The sequence below is a fragment of the Zootoca vivipara genome, chromosome 7 (genome assembly GCF_965207765.1).
Source record: "Zootoca vivipara chromosome 7, rZooViv2.hap1.1, whole genome shotgun sequence".
NCBI classification, from domain to species: domain Eukaryota; kingdom Metazoa; phylum Chordata; class Lepidosauria; order Squamata; family Lacertidae; genus Zootoca; species Zootoca vivipara.
In genome coordinates, this window is record NC_142590.1 from 39577398 (window position 1) to 39595942 (window position 18545).

Sequence of the window (18545 nt, forward strand, 5' to 3'; positions counted from 1 at the left end):
TCCAGTCACCTAACCGTTACCAAGACAACTATGGCCTTTGGAATACAAATTATGTTTTGGGGTGCCACAGCAAAGTTTGATGGCAACTAACCCTGCATGCAAATTTAAATGACAACTGAGTAAACAACAGCTACTATTAAACCATCAGAAGAGTCAATGGGCGCTGTAGTCGGTTGGGGAGGGGGAATGTTACTGTCGGTGGCAACAAAATGGGGCAAGTAGAGGAGGAGGAGACACAGACATTCACGCACAAATCCATTGGCCTTGTAATTCATGACTGCTGAGACTTGGAGCACTAACTCCCTAGGAAACATCAGTTATTCTTGTCCTGAAAGTCAGCCATGAACACGGCCTGGGGTTAGGGGTAAAAGCTTTGGACATGAGAAGACTGCCAGTCCTCTGTGCTTTAGAAAGTTTGAAAGCAGAGGGGGTCATGGTGACTGTTGGTTTTGAGTATTCCTGAAAGACAAAGATGTTATTACTTTGCCCAGTTGGATTTGGTACATTGGGCAATCTAAACTTCCAGCTGAGCTGTTCAACTAAAGTATGAAACTGGCTTTTTGGACTCTCAGGCTTTCAGCAATATCACTTGCACCACTGAGCACAGCAGCAAGCACACAAAAAGTGACTTGAAACAATATCATGCCAAGACAGATTATGTCCATTTATTATTATTTTTATTATTTTGTCCTTTGATTATGAACACATACTCAACTGTGATAGAGATGTTCTGAAATGTTCAGTCATTTTGTTTCCCTGTATTTGACGAGGGACTTCCAAGTTTTCATTCTGAGAGGAGTCTCTTTGTTTCATTAACAAATTTTGCAGAAAACTTGAGAACACTTTGGCTTGCTTACTTAGTAATGATGTTATTTTCACAGCAGTTGTGTGAGAGAGATTTAGCGGAGGGCTCATGAGACTTAACAACTTTGCAGGCAAGCAAAGATTTAAACAGGATTCCACATTCTCACACCAATTCTGACTCTCAATGGAAAATTATTCCAGAAGATACTGCTAGTGTTACTTGAAATCTATATTCTGTTCCAAGCCTGCTCCCCTCACAGCATGTGAGTTGGCCTACCTGCTTGAGAACGCCTTCTCATAGTGGAACTTGCTATGTAAACATACATAGGATTGCTTTGCATGGCTGAAATCCTAGGTTTGATTAAGTTGGGGTTAAGCACCATTGAACTAAATAGGTCTAAACTTCCAATAAACTGTGCATAGGATAGGGGTGCATAGCTTTTTGTTCTGGCTCAAATTCATCTCTGTGTCTATTAATCCAACAAACGGTTATCATCTTTCCCAATGCTTTCTGTTTTTACATGTCCCAGGGAGTGGGAGCCTCAAGTAGCTTCAACATTTGAGTTGTGTCTTTGGTGCCTCCATTTTCCTACTTCCTGAGTAATGATTCAAATCCCAGACACCTCTGAATGTTAAAATATACAGCAGACTCTGTTGCACTTGCCAATTATACATCTATAATCTATGTTTTAAAACATATCTATCTTTCTGCAAAACCAAGGGAGTCACTGGCAAGCAAGCACTTGCATATAAAATATATTGGAATAAAAAATCCCATTGCTCTTTCTTGGAATTAAAAATATCTAAAACTGTCTTTGAAACTGTTAGTTTGGGGAGAGGGGATAAGATGGTCCACTGAAGCCAAAACAGCAGAAGAGTGCAAGAGATCCACAGAGATCTGAACCCCTGAAATATGAATTGGCAAGGCAGGTACCCCTTTATCATCAAAAATATTTTGTTCCTTGGTAGCTGCCCTTGTGGCTGGACAGAGCCACCCTTGCGGCACTGGCATCATTTCAGCTTACTTGGACATGGCTAGATGAGGCAGAGCTGTGTTGAGACCAGGGGAGCACCAGGAGAGCCTCAGCTATTGTAGCAACAAAGTGGGGGGTGTCAGTGGGAATAAAGAGAGGAGGAATGAAGGTGGGGTGAAACAACTCAGGCAGCACAATCTCTTGCATTGCCCCTGATAAGTTGGTAGGTGCAGGAGATGTTAGAAAGTGATGATGGAATAACATAATTAGTACAAATATTTCCGAGTTAATGGCCTTATTCCGTTCCAAAGGGTCTGCTGTATGAGAAAGCTTTTTGAGTTTTCTATGCAAAGGTTTTTGTTTTGTTTTTAACTGTTCTGAATTGATGCTCTTTCACTGTCCCAATATGTTCTACAGCAGAGAGAAACACTGTTTCTTTGATTACTTGCTTTTACTTTTGCGGAAACATGCTGAGAAGAAAGGGATGGTTTGTTAATATATGGTGCTTTATGGGCAGATCTTTTGGGAAAAGGGGAGATTATCTCACACTGGAGCAAAAGGGAAGAGGCATGTTGATTGTAGCTAGGATTAATTTGATGTAATTGCCTAAATTCTATAAACTGCAACCAAGGCTCCCATATATAAATAATGCATTTTAATTAATAGGTTGCCAGGAGCTGTAATGAAACTCAGGTCAATCTGCAGAACTACGGCGCCTGGCATTTTTAATAACTGGAATTTATTTGTGATTTGACTGAGCTTTGTGTTCCACCATCTCCTGATGTTCTGAAATATGGGGCCAAATCTCATTTCCTAATGTAAGTAGCCCTATAGAAGTCAGTAAGGCTTCTCCCCAGTAAGAAGATAATCTTCAGTGTTAATCATCCAAAACTGAATGAATGAACGAACAGTTCTAATGTTGGACATTTTTGACAACGTTTATGTATTTATAAGTGGTATCTGTGGTTTACCCTTCCTGCAAGACTTTCAGGGTCGTAAACAATAATGTTAAAGTTGCAATTAACAATAGAGCAGGGGGCAATAGCCAGTGAAATAGTTCTGTTTGTACAGTGGAACTTCCCTTCCTTTCCCTCTTCATGTGTGTTGTATGGACCCTTAGAACACGTAATGTGGGCACAGGTGCAGCTGACCCCATTCACTGCCAAAGGGGCCCTCCCCCACCACCAAGGTGGGTGACAGCAGCTTCCAGGTTCTGGCAAGATCTCATGAGAGGTCTGCAAGATCTTGCAAGAGGTGCACAAGTTATTTCTCCCACCCCGAAGCTGGGGAGGGGCACACACCTCCACCTGCCATGGGAGAAGCAAAGAGGAACGAAGTAGCAGTTTCTCGCTGGAACCCAGAAGCTTTTCCTGCTGCTGCTGCTGCTGCTGCTGCTGCTTCTCTCCTGCAGGAGCTGCGTGGAGAAGAGGAAAGGGAGGGGAAGTCCCATTGCACAGCTAGAAGCCTTAACACTAATGGAACTGCTTCCATAAGCACATCAACATAATAAATAACCACTGCAGTGGAACCTCGGCTTTTGAACATCTCCATTGATGAATGTTTCGGAACCCGAATGCTGAAAACCCGGAAGTAACTGCTTCGGTTTTCGAATGATTTTCAGGAGCCAAATGTGCTACGCAGCTTCCCCTTTTGAGTTTCCCTATTGAATTGAGGCTTCTGCTTTCGGTTTTCGAATGTTCCGGAAGTCGAACAGTCTTCTGGAATGGATTACGTTTGAAAACTGAGATTCCACTGTACAAATAAAATAAGCGGCACAAACAAGAATAAAATATACTCACTTATCCCCATCCCAAAAAACCCCCACCTGTTTTTACTTATCCTCTGAATGAAATTAATGCTGATGCATGACTTACCTACATGCACCTAAATGGCTTTAGATCACAGATAGATTTTGTGGTACAAAAGCCAGTGGCAGACAGAATGGGACTCATTAATATGGTAAGCATTTTCATAGTGCGTTTGAAATGTTCAAAGAGTTGTAGTCCGGCAACCTCTGGAGGGCTCTGGTGCCCCATTCTCTGCATTAAACTGTAATTTATTTTAAACTATAGTTTTAACATGAACGAGTAGTGTGCCAGTACACGCTGCTCAGGCTTTCCTAACCCACTCCTCTCCTGCTAATCCTTTTCTGTGCAAGGGTACAAAATCAACCAAAAGCTAGCTTTCTTTATATGTGAACCTGTGCTTGTGGGGGTTTTTTGGTGAAAATTAACCATGAGCATTGTGTTCACAAGTAACATGAAGTCTCTGGAATGTTTCCTTTCTGACACTGCAAAGGATTTTGCGTTAAACCATAGTTTAAAATAAACTTTGGTTTATTTTAGTATGTGAACCAGTTCACACACCCATCAGCATATTTGTAAAGTGAGGGTTTTTTGTTCCAGTGTGATCACTTTGAATTTACTCTCTGCATTTAGGTGTGATAAAATTACTTTATTAATCTTTGCACTGAAATTGTGTAAGGTGGGACTATCAACATACTGTTTTGCTGAAGGCTGTAATGTAAATCCTTAAGCGACTCTGATTATTAAAATTATCGCATGAGCACGAAAAACCAAGGAAACCAGCACTTTGTGTTAGAATATTAATAGACATTTGCTTGGCATCGTTCCACTGTAACAGGCTTGGGTTGGAAGTGAAACCTGCTGTTCGATTTGCAACTGATGTTGGCTTTGGAAAGGTTTATTAAAATACCGTAGCTTTTATATATAATTCAGCCAGCTTTATTGGCGATCAGGTTCAGTCAAGTGCAAAGTGAAGTGTGTCCTCATGAATAAACGGAACAGTATTTTGCTTCCAAATCTTTGTTCTTTATTGTATATGGTCAAGTTACGAGAGATGTCTGTCTTCATCTTGGTGCTTTTCATGTTGCATTTTATATGTACAATTTCCATTCATTGGAAAGCCTTCCTACTGCAGATAGTTGTCATCATTAGCATCTGTTGCAGGAGCTTCTTTTCCTTTTCTTTTAAAAACATAACCCTTGTCTTATTTTAACTTGCTCCACACAAACATTTTAAGTCAATTGTCTACATTCATGAGCACTTAAGTGTTTGATTTTGCTTAAATGGAAAACTTGGATTGTATAAAGTTATGCCATGCAAAATAGACTTGAGTGATACAAGCAGTTTTATGGTTGCATTGTTGTTACTGCTTTGAACGGTGGCAGATTCCTGTAATACTTGTGGTTATCAAATTTGCACCTCTTGCATTGTGAATTCAGGATTCTCTTGCTTTCACCGTGAGAATATGGCAATTGTTAACAGCTTAATTTTTTGAATTGCTTTAAAATGTAATCCTTTTGTTACTGGAATTGTGAGTTACTAACAAACATTATGATTCAATTTAAGGTGACTGCATAGTGTATAAAGCTATTTCACAATGCCGTGAAATTTTAAAAAGCAAAAAAACTCAGGCACAGTAAGGATTTTTTTCTTTTCTTTTGCAAAACAGAGTGATCAGGGCACATTGCTGCACATTTAATTTCCTATTCCATAGATTAGCCCAACAACTCATTTCCCAGTCGGCTGCAAGCAACAGATTCTGCTCATAACTCTAATAATGCCTTTTCTTGATAGTTCCAGACTGCTTTCTCAGTGCACACAAACATCTGGGAAAAGAAACAAGCATTTCTGTATACGTTTGTAAATAATGCATTATTACACGTCTTGTTTCCTTCAGATGAGAGAACAGACTGAACTTTTAGTGCATCCATATGGTGAGTTCCAGTGTAGTGTGAGGGGGTACTCATCCGTGGAATGGAACTTCTCACTCCTGCCTTCCTCCCTGCAGGCCCCCTCCCATGCATTACCAGTTTGGGGGGGGGGGCTCAAGGGGGTGGAGGGAGGAGAATAGAAACAGGAAGTCCTGTTGCACAATTGGATTTCTGCCCACCCCCACACAGTTCCGTTTTTTCCTTAAGACGTCCCTATTTTCATTGGAGAAATGTTGGAGGGTATGAACAGCACCCCCTGACGTGGCTCATGTCTTTTGCACTGGACTGAATTTGCACAAGCAGAAGCTCCTCTTGACATGGAAGTACCTATCAAAATGTGTGTTCCAGCTTAGGAAAAAATGGGTAATAAGCCCTGGGCATTTTGTGTATTGAATTCAATTCCCATGGATTTATCCAATCATTTACAAGGCATATGTTAAATTCTGGCATGCACATTTTGCCTGGGGACACACAAATATTTGAGTATGCAGAGACTGGCATATTAATTTATAGGTCTTGTCGACCTGCTGCAATATTTTTATGCCTTTGGGAACAAGACCTTTAAAAATCAAGTGTGTAAACTCAATTTATCCTGCAAGCTGGGCTTTTATTGAACAGAGCAAATCTCAAAGTTGGGCTTAAATAGTTGCTGAGCAGGTATTCCTGTCGTTTCCAAAATTTCAGACTGGACGCAGACAGTGCAACAGAAGATGCTGAACTGAAGGCAGCTGTCATCTGCCGGCTTGAAACCAGCTGAGTTTACAGTCAGATGACATTGCCAGTGTGGTGTAGTGGTTAAGAGCGGTAGACTCGTAATCTGGGGAACCGGGTTCGCATCTCCGCTCCTCCACATGCAGCTGCTGGGTGACCTTGGGCTAGTCACACTACTTTGAAGTCTCTAAATCGCCTCCAAGATGGCGGACGGAGCTCTGTTCGTAAGTTGAAACATTTGTAAGTCGAGTCATTCGTAAGTCGAGGTACCACTGTACTTAGTGGGGGCTTCATCTGTCAAGTCTGGTAGTATTCAATTTATCCTAGATTATTTTGCACTTAACCTAAAGGAGCAGGCTACATTGTGTGTGAGAGCCAGTGTGGTGTAGTGGTTAAGAGCGGTAGACTTGTAATCTGGGGAACCGGGTTCATGTCTCCGCTCCTCCACATGCAGCTGCTGAGTGACCTTGGGCTAGTCACACTTCTATGAAGTCTCTCAGCCCCACCCCCCCTCACAGGGTGTCTGTTGTGGGGGAGGAAGGGAAAGGAGAATGTTAGCTGCTTTGAGACTCCTTCGGGTAGTGATAAAGCGGGATATCAAATCCAAACTCTTCTTCTTCTTCCTAGATCTAGTATTGTCACTAAGGATCAGGTGGCTTGGTGGGATGATAAAGCAATCCATTGATTGCTTTAGCTTTTGGACCATGTTCCCTTGGCTGGTTTTAATGCTGTTTTTTGTTGTTTAAATCATTTTAGTGGTAGTGCCATGTGCCAATTCTAGTAGGTTTTTTGTTGGTCTTTTTGCTTTTGTAATTATTATTCATGTAAACTATCCTGTGAACTTGGTTGGATGAGCAGCACACAAATGTAAATAAATAAAATTCTGCCCTGGTCTTTTCAGCTGCCAATTTCCTGCCTCTTTTCCTTAGGCTCTTAGCAGTTCATCACCTTCTTATCTAATGGCAGTGGCACCTGCTTTTGTGACCCATTTCCTCAAGCATGCACCATTCTGCTTCTTCCCAGACCCTCAGACTGCCATCACCACAAATCTCTTTCCTTACCTGTTGACATTGTTTATGTCCTTCTTTGGATCATGCCTGTAATCTGATATTTCAATTTCTGCAAACATAACCCATGTCTGATTGCAGCAGAACTGTTACAGCTTGCAGGATTTGGCATTGCCTTGTTGAATGATCCCATGAAAACCAGAGCAGATGGCTGCCTTTAAACCAGCCGTTTATATAGTGTAGCACCCTTTCTCTTTTATCTTCTCCTTGCATTTAAATCATTAAACAAAAAGAACTGCCCTTCCCCAGCAATTCCAAAATCACAAGCACAAAAGAACAGATTCAGCCCTTGGTAACTGTTTTGTATGGCCACTGAAATGCTCATTGGAGAAGATTCATTTATGTTTGATGGGTGTTTGAAATTGCCTTGTGGGCTGAAATAAACAGTTGGGCTTTTTTTAAAAAAAAACTTATAATTTTGATGTCAAAACATCTATAAGAATGCTAGTACCAGGATGCACTTTCTCTTTGTCTCTAAGAATTGTTTTTCCTGTACAATATTCAATAGTCATTGATCAAGTGGGGCTGTACAGATGCTGCCTGGTTTTGAGGGTAACCAATTTGATAATATCTTGTAAGACAGGGAAGCTCAAATTTCTCTCTTCCAGGAACAACAAAGGCAAACTGAGCAGGGTTGTGTTTTTGTGGGGGGGTTTTGCACCTATTTCCTGACACGGGATTTAACAGGGAAGGAGTGGTAAGTGGGGTGACTATAGCAAGCAAACCATCCAATGTATGGCTCTGACTCTGGCAGGCTGATGACATTCTTGAAGAGGCACCATCTGCTTACCAGCATGGCTGGCAGCTGAAAAAAACTAACTCATTACACCTGAAGTAAAAGGTAAACTGATCTGACAATTGCATTTGCAGACCCCTGTCAATTACTGGGTATATAGTGGTTTTAGCCAATGGGGTAGCAGGGTGGGGGGAGTTGGTGGAGGAAACGAATTGCAGCTTGGCAGGAGTAGGTGAGACAAAGAGAGGTTTATATTTACACAGCTTATATTTTTCCATGAAGCTCACTCCTTTTCTCCATGTTACCTTTCTGTTCTATGTGAGGAAATACTGGGCATGTCTATGATGTACACTTCTTTAGATAAATCAATTGAGATAAATCAATTTTCATATACAATTTAATATTCTGCATTCCTGGTGTTTAAAAAGTTTAAATTGGCAACTGTGAAAAAGCTCATTATGATGCACAGATGATTAACTGATAGGAAATGGATAAACATAAATGGAATTTTATCTTCCTTAAAAAAAAAAAGTCAGCTGCAATTAGAAGTAAGTCCTTCACATCCTTAGAAGTATATTCCTGCATATAAGACTACTTTTTAACCCAGGAAAACCTTCTCAAAAGTTGGAGGTCGTCTTATACGCTGGGTAATAATAATAATAATAATAATAATAATAATAATTTATTTATACCCCACCCATCTGGCCAGGGTCCCCCAGCCACTCTGGGCGGCTTCCAACAAAACAGAAATTCTAAAATACAGAAATCCATCAAACATTAAAATACAGAAATCCATCAAACATTAAAAGCTTCCCTAAACAGGGCTGCCTTGAGATGCCTTCTAAAGGTCTGGTGATTGTTGTTCTCTTTGACCTCTAGTGGGAGGGCATTCCACAGGGTGGGTGCCACTACCGAGAAGGCCCTCTGCCTAGTTCCCTGTAACTTGGCTTCTCGCAGCGAGGGAACCGCCAGAAGGCCCTCGGAGCTGGAGCTCAGTGTCCGGGCAGAACGATGGGGGTGGAGACGCTCCTTCAGGTATACCGGACCGAGGCCGTTTAGGGCTTTAAAGGTCAACACCAACACTTTGAATTGTGCTCGGAAACGTACTGGGAGCCAATGTAGGTCTTTCAGGACCGGTGTTATGTGGTCTCGGCGGCCGCTCCCAGTCACCAGTCTAGCTGCCGCATTCTGGATTAGTTGTAGTTTCCGGGTCACCTTCAAAGGTAGCCCCACGTAGAGCGCATTGCAGTAGTCCAAGCGAGAGATAACTAGAGCATGCACCACTCTGGAGAGACAGTCAGTGGGCAGGTATTTCTTATATGGCGAGTATATCCCAAACTCTATATTTTAACTGGAAAAGTTGGGGATCGTCTTATACGCCCAGTCTTCTTATACGCCAGAATATACGTAAGTCACATTGAGTGCAATGGGACATACCACCAGGTAAATGTGTTCAGAATTGCAACTTTTCAATAAATAAACATTTTTTAAAATGTACAGCAAAAATCAAGACAAAAGAATTCAGTTCAAGCCAAGTGTTCAAAACTCCCTAGGTGCCGGTCCCTGCTGCTGTCTCTCACTCCTGCTTGTGCAGCCCACTTTCATTTGGGAAAGCAGAGACTTTGAGCTCTTCAACTTGGTGGCGGAGGTGCTGAAAAACTTCTACTCTTGGTGGTTGGACAGGAGTAGCTTGTCTTTTCTTGCCCTACCCCACTGCCCTGGGGTTATTAAGAAAAAGAGGTAGCAAAAGGCCAATGCATATGAGAACTGTCCCTGGTTTAAGTGTCTTTTCTTGTTTAAGTTCTCAAAGTTCTTAGCCTAGCTGAAGGTTGTCATCTTAACTAGCCAGCTGTTTAACTGATAATCAATCACAGTCAGTCCATCATTCGAAAAATAAGACTTTAGAGCCATCTTGCCCCAAAATGGCAACTAGACATTCTATTTTGGTGGCTGTAACCTAGGTTTAAGAAGCCATATGTTCCACATCTTATATATATGAGTTCCTAATACTATTCAAGGGTGCTGTCTTACTCCCACATCAAATATTGTCTGATCACCATCTCTTTGCTTGGGAAAGTTCATCTGAAAATGTTAATACAGGTTATCTTTGTTTAAAACAGCAGCCATTAGAAATTTGTTTTGAGTAGCAAAGGAATCTCTCTGGTTCTTTCCTAGCTGAATTGGTTTCCACACTATTTAGGCCAGTGTTTCTCAACCAGTGTGCCTCCAGATGTTTTGGGACTACAACTCCCATCATCCCTAGCTAGCAAGACCAGTGGTCAGGAATGATGGGAGTTGTAGTCCCAAAACATCTGGAGGCACACTGGTTGAGAAACACTGATTTAGGCAAATGATGATTACAAAGGATTAATATTTTTTAATCCAGGGGTTAGCAAACTTTTTCAGCAGGGGGCTGATCCACTGTACCTCAGACCTTGTGGGGGCCCAGACTATATTGGGGGGGGAGAGATGAACGAATTCCTATGCCCCACAAATAACCCAGATATGCATTTTAAATAAAAGGACACATTCTACTCATGTAAAAATACACTGATTCCCGGACCGTCTGTGGGCCGGATTTAGAAGGCGATTGGGCCGGATCCAGCCCCCGGGCCTTAGTTTGCCTGCCCATGTTCTAATCTCATGCATTGTGCTGCACTCTTGAGCAGCAGAAACAGGCTCAACAGCAACAAATAGTAGCAGCATGGGGAGCCACCCTTTTGCCATTAGCATCGCTGCTGCTAACCTAGATGAGCAGGCAAGTCATTCTCCCCCAGCCTCAGTTCCCATCTATAAAATGGGAGGTTTCAGTCTCCTCCCTCACAGCTTTATTATGAGGATGACATAATTATGGCAAACTAATTCATATACAAATGAGTGACATGGAAATGTGATTAATAATAATAATAATAATACGGTAATAATAATAAAGAAATGGCCCATGAGTATAGTTTTGCCAAGGGCCTACACTTTCCCTTGAGGAGTGTTATATTTAGTGATTTGGTAGCAAATGAATTGCCTGTGTGAAATCTTCCAAGGTTAATCATATTCAGCGGCATTTGTTTAAATATATTTGTTTTAATTAAGAGAAAGGATTTGCACACTGGGGGTGTGTTCACATTTCAAGGTCCCTGAACTCTGTTGCAGTAGGAATAATTACAGCCCGGGAGTTTTATGTGTCTCTGCAGTGTCCTTTTGAGATATTTAGATGGCTTCTGTTGAGATGAAAGACCATATGGATTTCTTTCCCTCTATTAATCTGGCACAGAATACCAGACCTCCTGGGTCAGTTTGCTTACCAGCAGCGTTTGTCCCTGCAGTTTAATCTGCAGATGTTGGCTTGGCACATATGACATTGCAGAGGAGAAGACGCTTCAGCCTGTCTGGTTGTGGGGATGCACATCAAGCATATTAACATCTTCCAAAGGCCACCTTGTGGTTCACTGTCAACAATGTATTTCTTCTTGCCTTTTGTGATTTCTCATAATAAATTAGTTGTGCTTCCAAAAAAAAACAGTGCCGGGGGAACAAAGCAATCAGTGACACCATCTGCTGCCAGCAGGTTTGTGTGCTGAAGGAGCTGCATATCTCCATCACTCAGGAATGTCTATGGACCCTGATGCTGGCAGCAGTCCCTTGCTTCAAAGCCACAGGCCTGGGCTTGTGTGAGTAGATCAGCGGGGAAATGGCTTTGTCAGACTAAGGTGAATAAATAGGTTTGGCAGTGGCAGGCTGGAAGCAGTCATAACGGGCCCCTTGGGTGCAATGTTACTATCATAAGTTAGATGCTTAAGGCTGAAGCAGATCAAACAAAATGTGAAAAATTACTGGCCGCATACTTTATGAAGGCCATTAGACTTTAATGCTGTACTATCTAAATTCTTTTGATCTTTCCCTAAGAAGAAACTTTTGATCCTGAACATAGGAGTCCATTCAAAGGCAAGCGTGTGAGTGTACAATCTGAGAGCTACGGTATACAATCGTTTTTCAATAAATGCTAAGTCAACTCTATCCTTAACTCTGAAATTTAAGATACAGCCTGCAGTGTATCTTAACACAGCTCAAGAGGGAGAATACCAACACCTGCAATTTTATTTTATTTTTGTATTTCCTTGTGTGCTGAAATTTCCCATTGTCTAACTCAGCAGACAATTTATATCACCATGCACATAATGTCTGGAGATACCTTCAAAACAGAGTTTATATTCTGCTATTGACTGTCTGCTCAAAGCGGGCTTCTTTAAAATGATGTAAGTTGGATATGGCTCATATTGCTGGCCAGTTTCAAAATCAGTGCCGTCCACAAAGTTAAACATAATGCTCCATCTGTTTCTGTACAAAGACTCTGAAGCACTTGGAATAGTCTGCACCAAGTTGTTATTTGATAATCCCTGGAATACAAAAAGTAAAAATGAAATGAAAGGACGTAATTCAGCAAACATCACTCATGGACATTGAAGTTTAGATTCTAATTTTTCTTCAGATGCCCTAAGTACTCAGCTGCCTGGCTTATGCCACCTTAGCTCTTCTGTGATGTTGAAAGAATTAAGCCAATAGCAGCTAGAGGGTCTGTGACACTTCTTTCTGTAGAATGTCACTGTGACACCAGAGCAGTTCAGCCAATGGCATCAAGGGGGGGCAGATACTGAGACCACGTAGAAAATGCTATGAGAACAAGGAAGTGAATCTACAGGAGAATGAAACTTGCAGACCATCATACTGATGGACCGTTAGCTAAATTGTTCTGTATTAGTACAAAGCCATTATTGGTGACACTGAAGTAAATACCTGCTGTTGTCAACTCATAATTCATATGTTGTATGCAAGGGAAAACAAATATACTTTGTTCTTATGGAATGCCTGTCTGAGTAGAATATGTTTATGTTTGATGAGGCTTTACAGCATTTATTTTTGGGATGCTGCAGCAAGGAAACTGCATGTTTTATGAATCAGAAAATTAATGCTCCCATCACAGACCCTTTTTCACTTGCATGTCCGCCTCTCTGTTGACATACTATTCGTTTACAGCTTGTCAGTTGACTTTGGTATAACAAAATTAATATTTTACCAAATGGGCCAGTAATAATTCTTCATCCTGCATACCATATTTGTGCCTCTCTCTGTTTTTCTAGCGGTTTTACTGTTCATGCCTCCAGTGGTGGGCTTTGGCAAGGCATGGCAACAACTCTTTCAGTTCCAAAGCTGCATTAATGTTGAGTGTTTGCATCAGGATAGAGAGACTTAATCTCTGTCTTTGGTTATTGTTAAGCTCATGTTCACCAGATCATTCACTCGGGTATGTCTGTGCAACAAATATAAACTACTTTAAAATCCTAGGAACTGTAATTCTTTGCAAGAGCTGAGAGACTTTTATCATAAAATCTCAGCACCCAGTTCCAAAATATAAGGACGCTTATCCAGTCTCGCAAAATAATGTTTCACTTGGAATGCAGGTTCTGCCCTAGGGCTGGGTGATATATTGTCCAAAACCGTTTTGAAGTGCATATTGTGATATCAGTTTCATAATTTTTGACCTGGCAATATATTGTGAATCATGAGGTGTGTACGCTATGCAAAAATCACAATGTGGGGAAAACTGTGAAGCCCGTCACAGTGGCTGAGACCATGAAAGTTAAACCAATAATAAACTGGTTTACATTTTTAAAATTTATATTTGTATCCTGCCATATCCTCGCAGTCAGTGAGTCTTAGAGCTATTTCATCAAAGAGGTCATTGCATGTTTGGCCTGAAAGATCAAATGAGAGACAGGCATCAAAGCTGGTGTGTACTGTTAGTTCTCCTCAAAGTAAACCTATTGAAAATAATGGGCCTGACTACCTTAACATCCATTACTTTTACAGCTCTACTCTGAGAAGCGCTTAGTGGAAAATAATTGTGTTGGATTGAATCCAACGGTCTAACGTTCCCTATTTCTTCTTTCAGCCAAGAAGACCTGTGCAGAAAGTGATTTCACTTGTAACAACGGCCACTGCATTCCTTCCAGGTGGAAATGTGATGGTGAAGAGGAATGCCCAGATGGGTCTGACGAATCCGAAGCCTCATGCAGTGAGTACTCCTGCTAACTGGCTATGGAACATAGCTTTATAGTTGTTTGGAAAGTGGACTGATAAACAAACAGAAATTATAGATCATATGCACATGCGTGTGAGCTACCCCTCTCCATATCGCTGTCCTGAAAGCGATCAGTGATGTGGTTTTATTATTATGTCTGACTGAGGACAACAAATTATATGTTGTGCACAAGTTAAATCTTGCCTCTTAGTCAGGACTAAGCAGTTTAGAAACTTGCGAGGCTAACCCTAAGCCTGGGGTGAGGACTCTTTGGCTTGTGGGCCTGATTAAGCCTGCCAAGCCTCTCCAGTTGTCCCGCCAGGTCACTTTGGCCAATACATGTCCACCTGCCAGGAGGCCAGGCCAAAATAGGGGGCTTTTCAGTTGAATGAATTTAATGTGACTAGCCAGTTCCTTATGGCATTTTCCACTTTTATATTTTAATTTTGTTTATTGTGATTTTAAATTTGTTGTGCACCACTTTATGTTTTCTATAGAGTTTAGTAGTATATATATGTATATGTATACACACACACACACACGCGCGCACACACACACACACACACACACACATATATATATAAGCTTTCTCCTTTTGCTTCTGTAGAGAATTTCATTTGAAAAATGTGATTATGGGATTCAAAATAAGGAAGATTTTATGCTCAGACCTTGCTTTGCATATGCACTCAGCTAAAAACAACAACCCACTATTCATTGCTGACAGTTATTTTTTTCAGTCTCCTTGGGCTTATGTTGTTTCCCAAAAAGCTGTGCAAATGGAAGACTACTGATGCACATGTTTTCCACCACTCTTGGTTAGGTCCCAACCTATCAAGATTGGAATCATTGGAATTTCACCAGTTCCTCTCTTTTATATAATTGTCATGGCCTCAAATAGTAGTACTATTGTCTAATTCTGTCATGAACCACTATGTTCAGTAGGGGGTTTTCTTTAGATCTCATTAGCTTTGAGTGGCACCCTGAAAGGAAGTCAACCTCCAAAATCTTTTTCAGGTTACATGTTGTCCTTTTGAAACTGTACCATATTGCATCTCTCTCCTGTTGCATTATAATACTGTAGCTCTCCAAGACAGCATGGCATTTCACGAGCTGTGCTTGTATTGGGCAGCACAAAGCAAGCAAGCTGGAGACTTCGAGCTAAGTAAAGAATGCTTGCAGGCAATAACTGACATGGAAGCCAAATGTGGCAAATTTTCCCAGCAGGATAGACTCAATTGCAAATGTGACATTATAGTAAGTGTCAGGAAACACTCAGCTTTGCTTCAGTACCTTTTACCACATTGTTATTCTCATCCTATGGGACAGATAATCTATTTCCCATTGATTTTTGAGAATTATTAAACATTTACCGATACTGTTGGGGATTTTTATTTGGGGATTTAATCCAAATAAAAATTGAACTTAAATATTAGGTAATACACGAGTGTGAAAGTGTGAGTGTTTGAATATGATTGACATACTTTTTGTTTGGGAAAACAAACTCTATGAGTGGATACTGAGCTATGTGTACGTAATGGACTAGTTACTTAGGTTGCAAGATTTGCTTTAGGTCACACACGTTTTAAGTATGGGGGGGGGGGAATGGTTAAACGTAAAGGTAAAGGACCCCTGGATGGTTAAGTCCAGTCAGAGGCAACTATGGCGTGCGGCACTCATCTTGCTTCAGGCCGAGGGAACCAGTGTTTGTCCACGGAAAACATTCCGGATTATGTGGCCAGCATGACTAAACCACTTCTGGCACAACAGAACACCGTGAAGGAAGCCAAAGTGCACAGAAATGCCGTTTACCTTCCCGTCGCAGTGGTACCTATTTATTTACTTGCACTGGTGTGCTTTAGAACTGCTATGTTGGCAGAAGCTGGGACAGAGCAATGGGAGCTCACCCCATTGTGTGGATTTGAATAGTTGACCTTCCAATCAGCAAGCTCAAGAGGCTCAGTGGTTTAGACCACAGCGCCACCCACTGGGTTGGGCAAAACACGTTCCACAATTGGTCAAAGGTTTCTCATTTTGTAAACAGCATAAGGATCTTACATATTGATGTTATTAATAACAGCTGCCTTGAAATGAACATGTGCAAATTTTAATCATGCCAGACGGAAGCATCAGGTAGAGAATGCTGGTGCTCTGTGTGTGTGTGTTGTGTGCATTTCCCTAATTAGGTAGCAATGCAGAATTGTCTTAAGAAATAGGAGGAAGAGAGAGGGAAAGATGGCTGAAGATACTAAAGATGGCTCCTGCCATGGGCTCGTCACAAGAACAGGTGTGGAGGGGAAGGTGTAGGTATCAGAAAAGGAAGCATTCTGCATGATTCATTACTGGATGCCCAGACCAACAAAACAGCTGGTTGGAAAGAGCAGAAAATGCTTAAGTGGGCAGTGTATGTGTCCAGCTAGAGTGCAGCTGCTGACATGACTATGGGTTTGCAGCATAGAATCTGAAGAGAAAGAGGCAACACAGGCCCCAGAACATCTTTTTTTATTTTTAAGGTGCTAATATATTCCTCTTATTAATTGATAGCTAATCTCTTCAAGCTACCACAACCCCCGTTGGGCCTTCTGGGGACATTCTTTTGCGAACTGTTAGAAGAAACTGAATAGGCTCCAATAAGAATATGCAATTGCCCAGTGATGACTTATTACATTTAATTTATAAGCCAATTTTATGTTAAAGATATCCAAGGTAGCAAAAGAGGTGTCCTCCTCCTCTGTCCCACTCCCTCCAACCCTGTTCATTCCCTTCTGAACGCCACCATGTGTTGCAGCCTGTCTAAGTCCATTGAAGACTGTGCATTGAATTTTCAATTATATGCCATTTAAGTGTATTTCCCCAGGATGGATGATCCTAGCAAAAGGGAAGATGATTTGTTTGACTTTTGTCAGTGGGCAGTGCAGAGAGGAACGTACAATTATCCACCCTCTTTCCTCTTTATTTCGTTAGCCAACTCTGCATTGCTGCCTAATTAGGAAAGATACACGCTGCTTCCTAACAAAGCCCTCTTCTAAGCAGCCACACATAGTATCAACGCAATCATCTCAGCTGTGACATTAACATATTTATAATGCACTAGGGTTTGGCCTCTGCCTGCCTCTCTCCCTCTCACCCAGAGTCTTCTTATTAATGCAATGCGACTCTCCTATTGGATGGGCTTAAATTAACTTAGCAGTTTCCTTCCCCAGAATTCCCTGCCTGCAAATCTCTCTAGCCTGAAGCAGCTATGTTTAGACTGCACAGTTCACTGTGAGGTCCATGAGGATTTCATTTGACCTCCGTCAGCCAGCGATGCAACTCTTCCTGTAAAGAAGATCAGCCTGCGCTATAGAAAGGCTGAGCCTTCAGTTACCTGAGCATTGGCTTCAGTTAGACTTGCATGCCTGTGGTTTAGTAGTCTTGCAAGAGGCTTCCATTTCACCTTGAAGCTTACAGTGCATTGTGACTCATATTATGTTCAGGTTAGAAAGCTGCATTGAGCTGGAAAACTTGGATATGGCTTCCAACTCCAGCTTCGCCGTGGGCTTCTTGGTTGGTTCCTTGAGCAAACCATTTCCTCCTTGCTTTAATGTGAATTTTCCAATTGCTTCATAAAGTCACCAGTGTTTCACAGCCACCCCAGCACAACAGCTCTATGGCTATCACCTTCGGTTAATTACAGTTTGTCTGTAACAGAGCTAACCATTGGCAATGCTGGCTGGGGCTGATGGGAGTTGGCAGCAGGTTGAGGAAAGCTGCTGCAGGCAGCTTTGCGGAAGGGTTTGCCACTTCATAAATAGAAACACAACTGAATTATCAGATGTGGGTAACTTCCCCATGGTATGCATCTACACTAAATCATGTGACTGCACCATGCTTATCAGAAGGGCAGCTGTTTTTGTAACTGGTGCGATCCAGTGTGAAATGATTGGTTCTGAACTTGAGAATCCCTTAACTTTGGCCACTGAGTCTCCTAGGGGAACCACTACCTTTTGACCTGAATTTTCTGTCTGTAAACTGCAGATAGTAGTTGGATAAAGAAATATTGTGATCCGCCAGGAGTCTTTGAGGACAGTGTGGCATTTAAATCTATAAACCTACAACAAGTTGACTGAAGAATTGGGAGTCTTACTCTGGACAACTGAAACTAATCTGCCTCTGGTTTTTGAGGCAGTATATTTTCACATGTTTATTCAAATGCACGAGGGCTAGAGATTTTACTTTACTAAAAAATGACAAGTCTTCTAAATGAGTTCCATCTTACTTTAAAGAGGTAAAGATTTAAATATTGAATTGTGTTTATTTAACCCAGAGATCTTTGTGTGTGGTCAAAAATAAAATAAAAGCTCTAGGAAATATAATATTGGCTAACGAATTGTGGTGGTGCTAGTGAAAGCTCAAAGGGGTAGGACAAAAAGTGAGTACAAAAGGTGAGTCCAGAGGTCTTATGTGT

At 41.5% G+C, this 18545-nt stretch overlaps 1 protein-coding gene across 2 annotated transcripts in view; it reads left to right on the plus strand.

Moving 5' to 3' along the window:
* The window catches only part of LRP8 (LDL receptor related protein 8), a 188011-nt gene that overhangs the window by 97121 nt on the left and 72345 nt on the right, over positions 1-18545 (plus strand). For both annotated transcript variants that reach the window (XM_035123356.3, XM_088674046.1), the window contains exon 3: positions 13973-14095. In XM_035123356.3, the coding sequence (XP_034979247.2) occupies positions 13973-14095 (123 nt within the window). The remainder of the gene's footprint in view (positions 1-13972; positions 14096-18545) is intronic.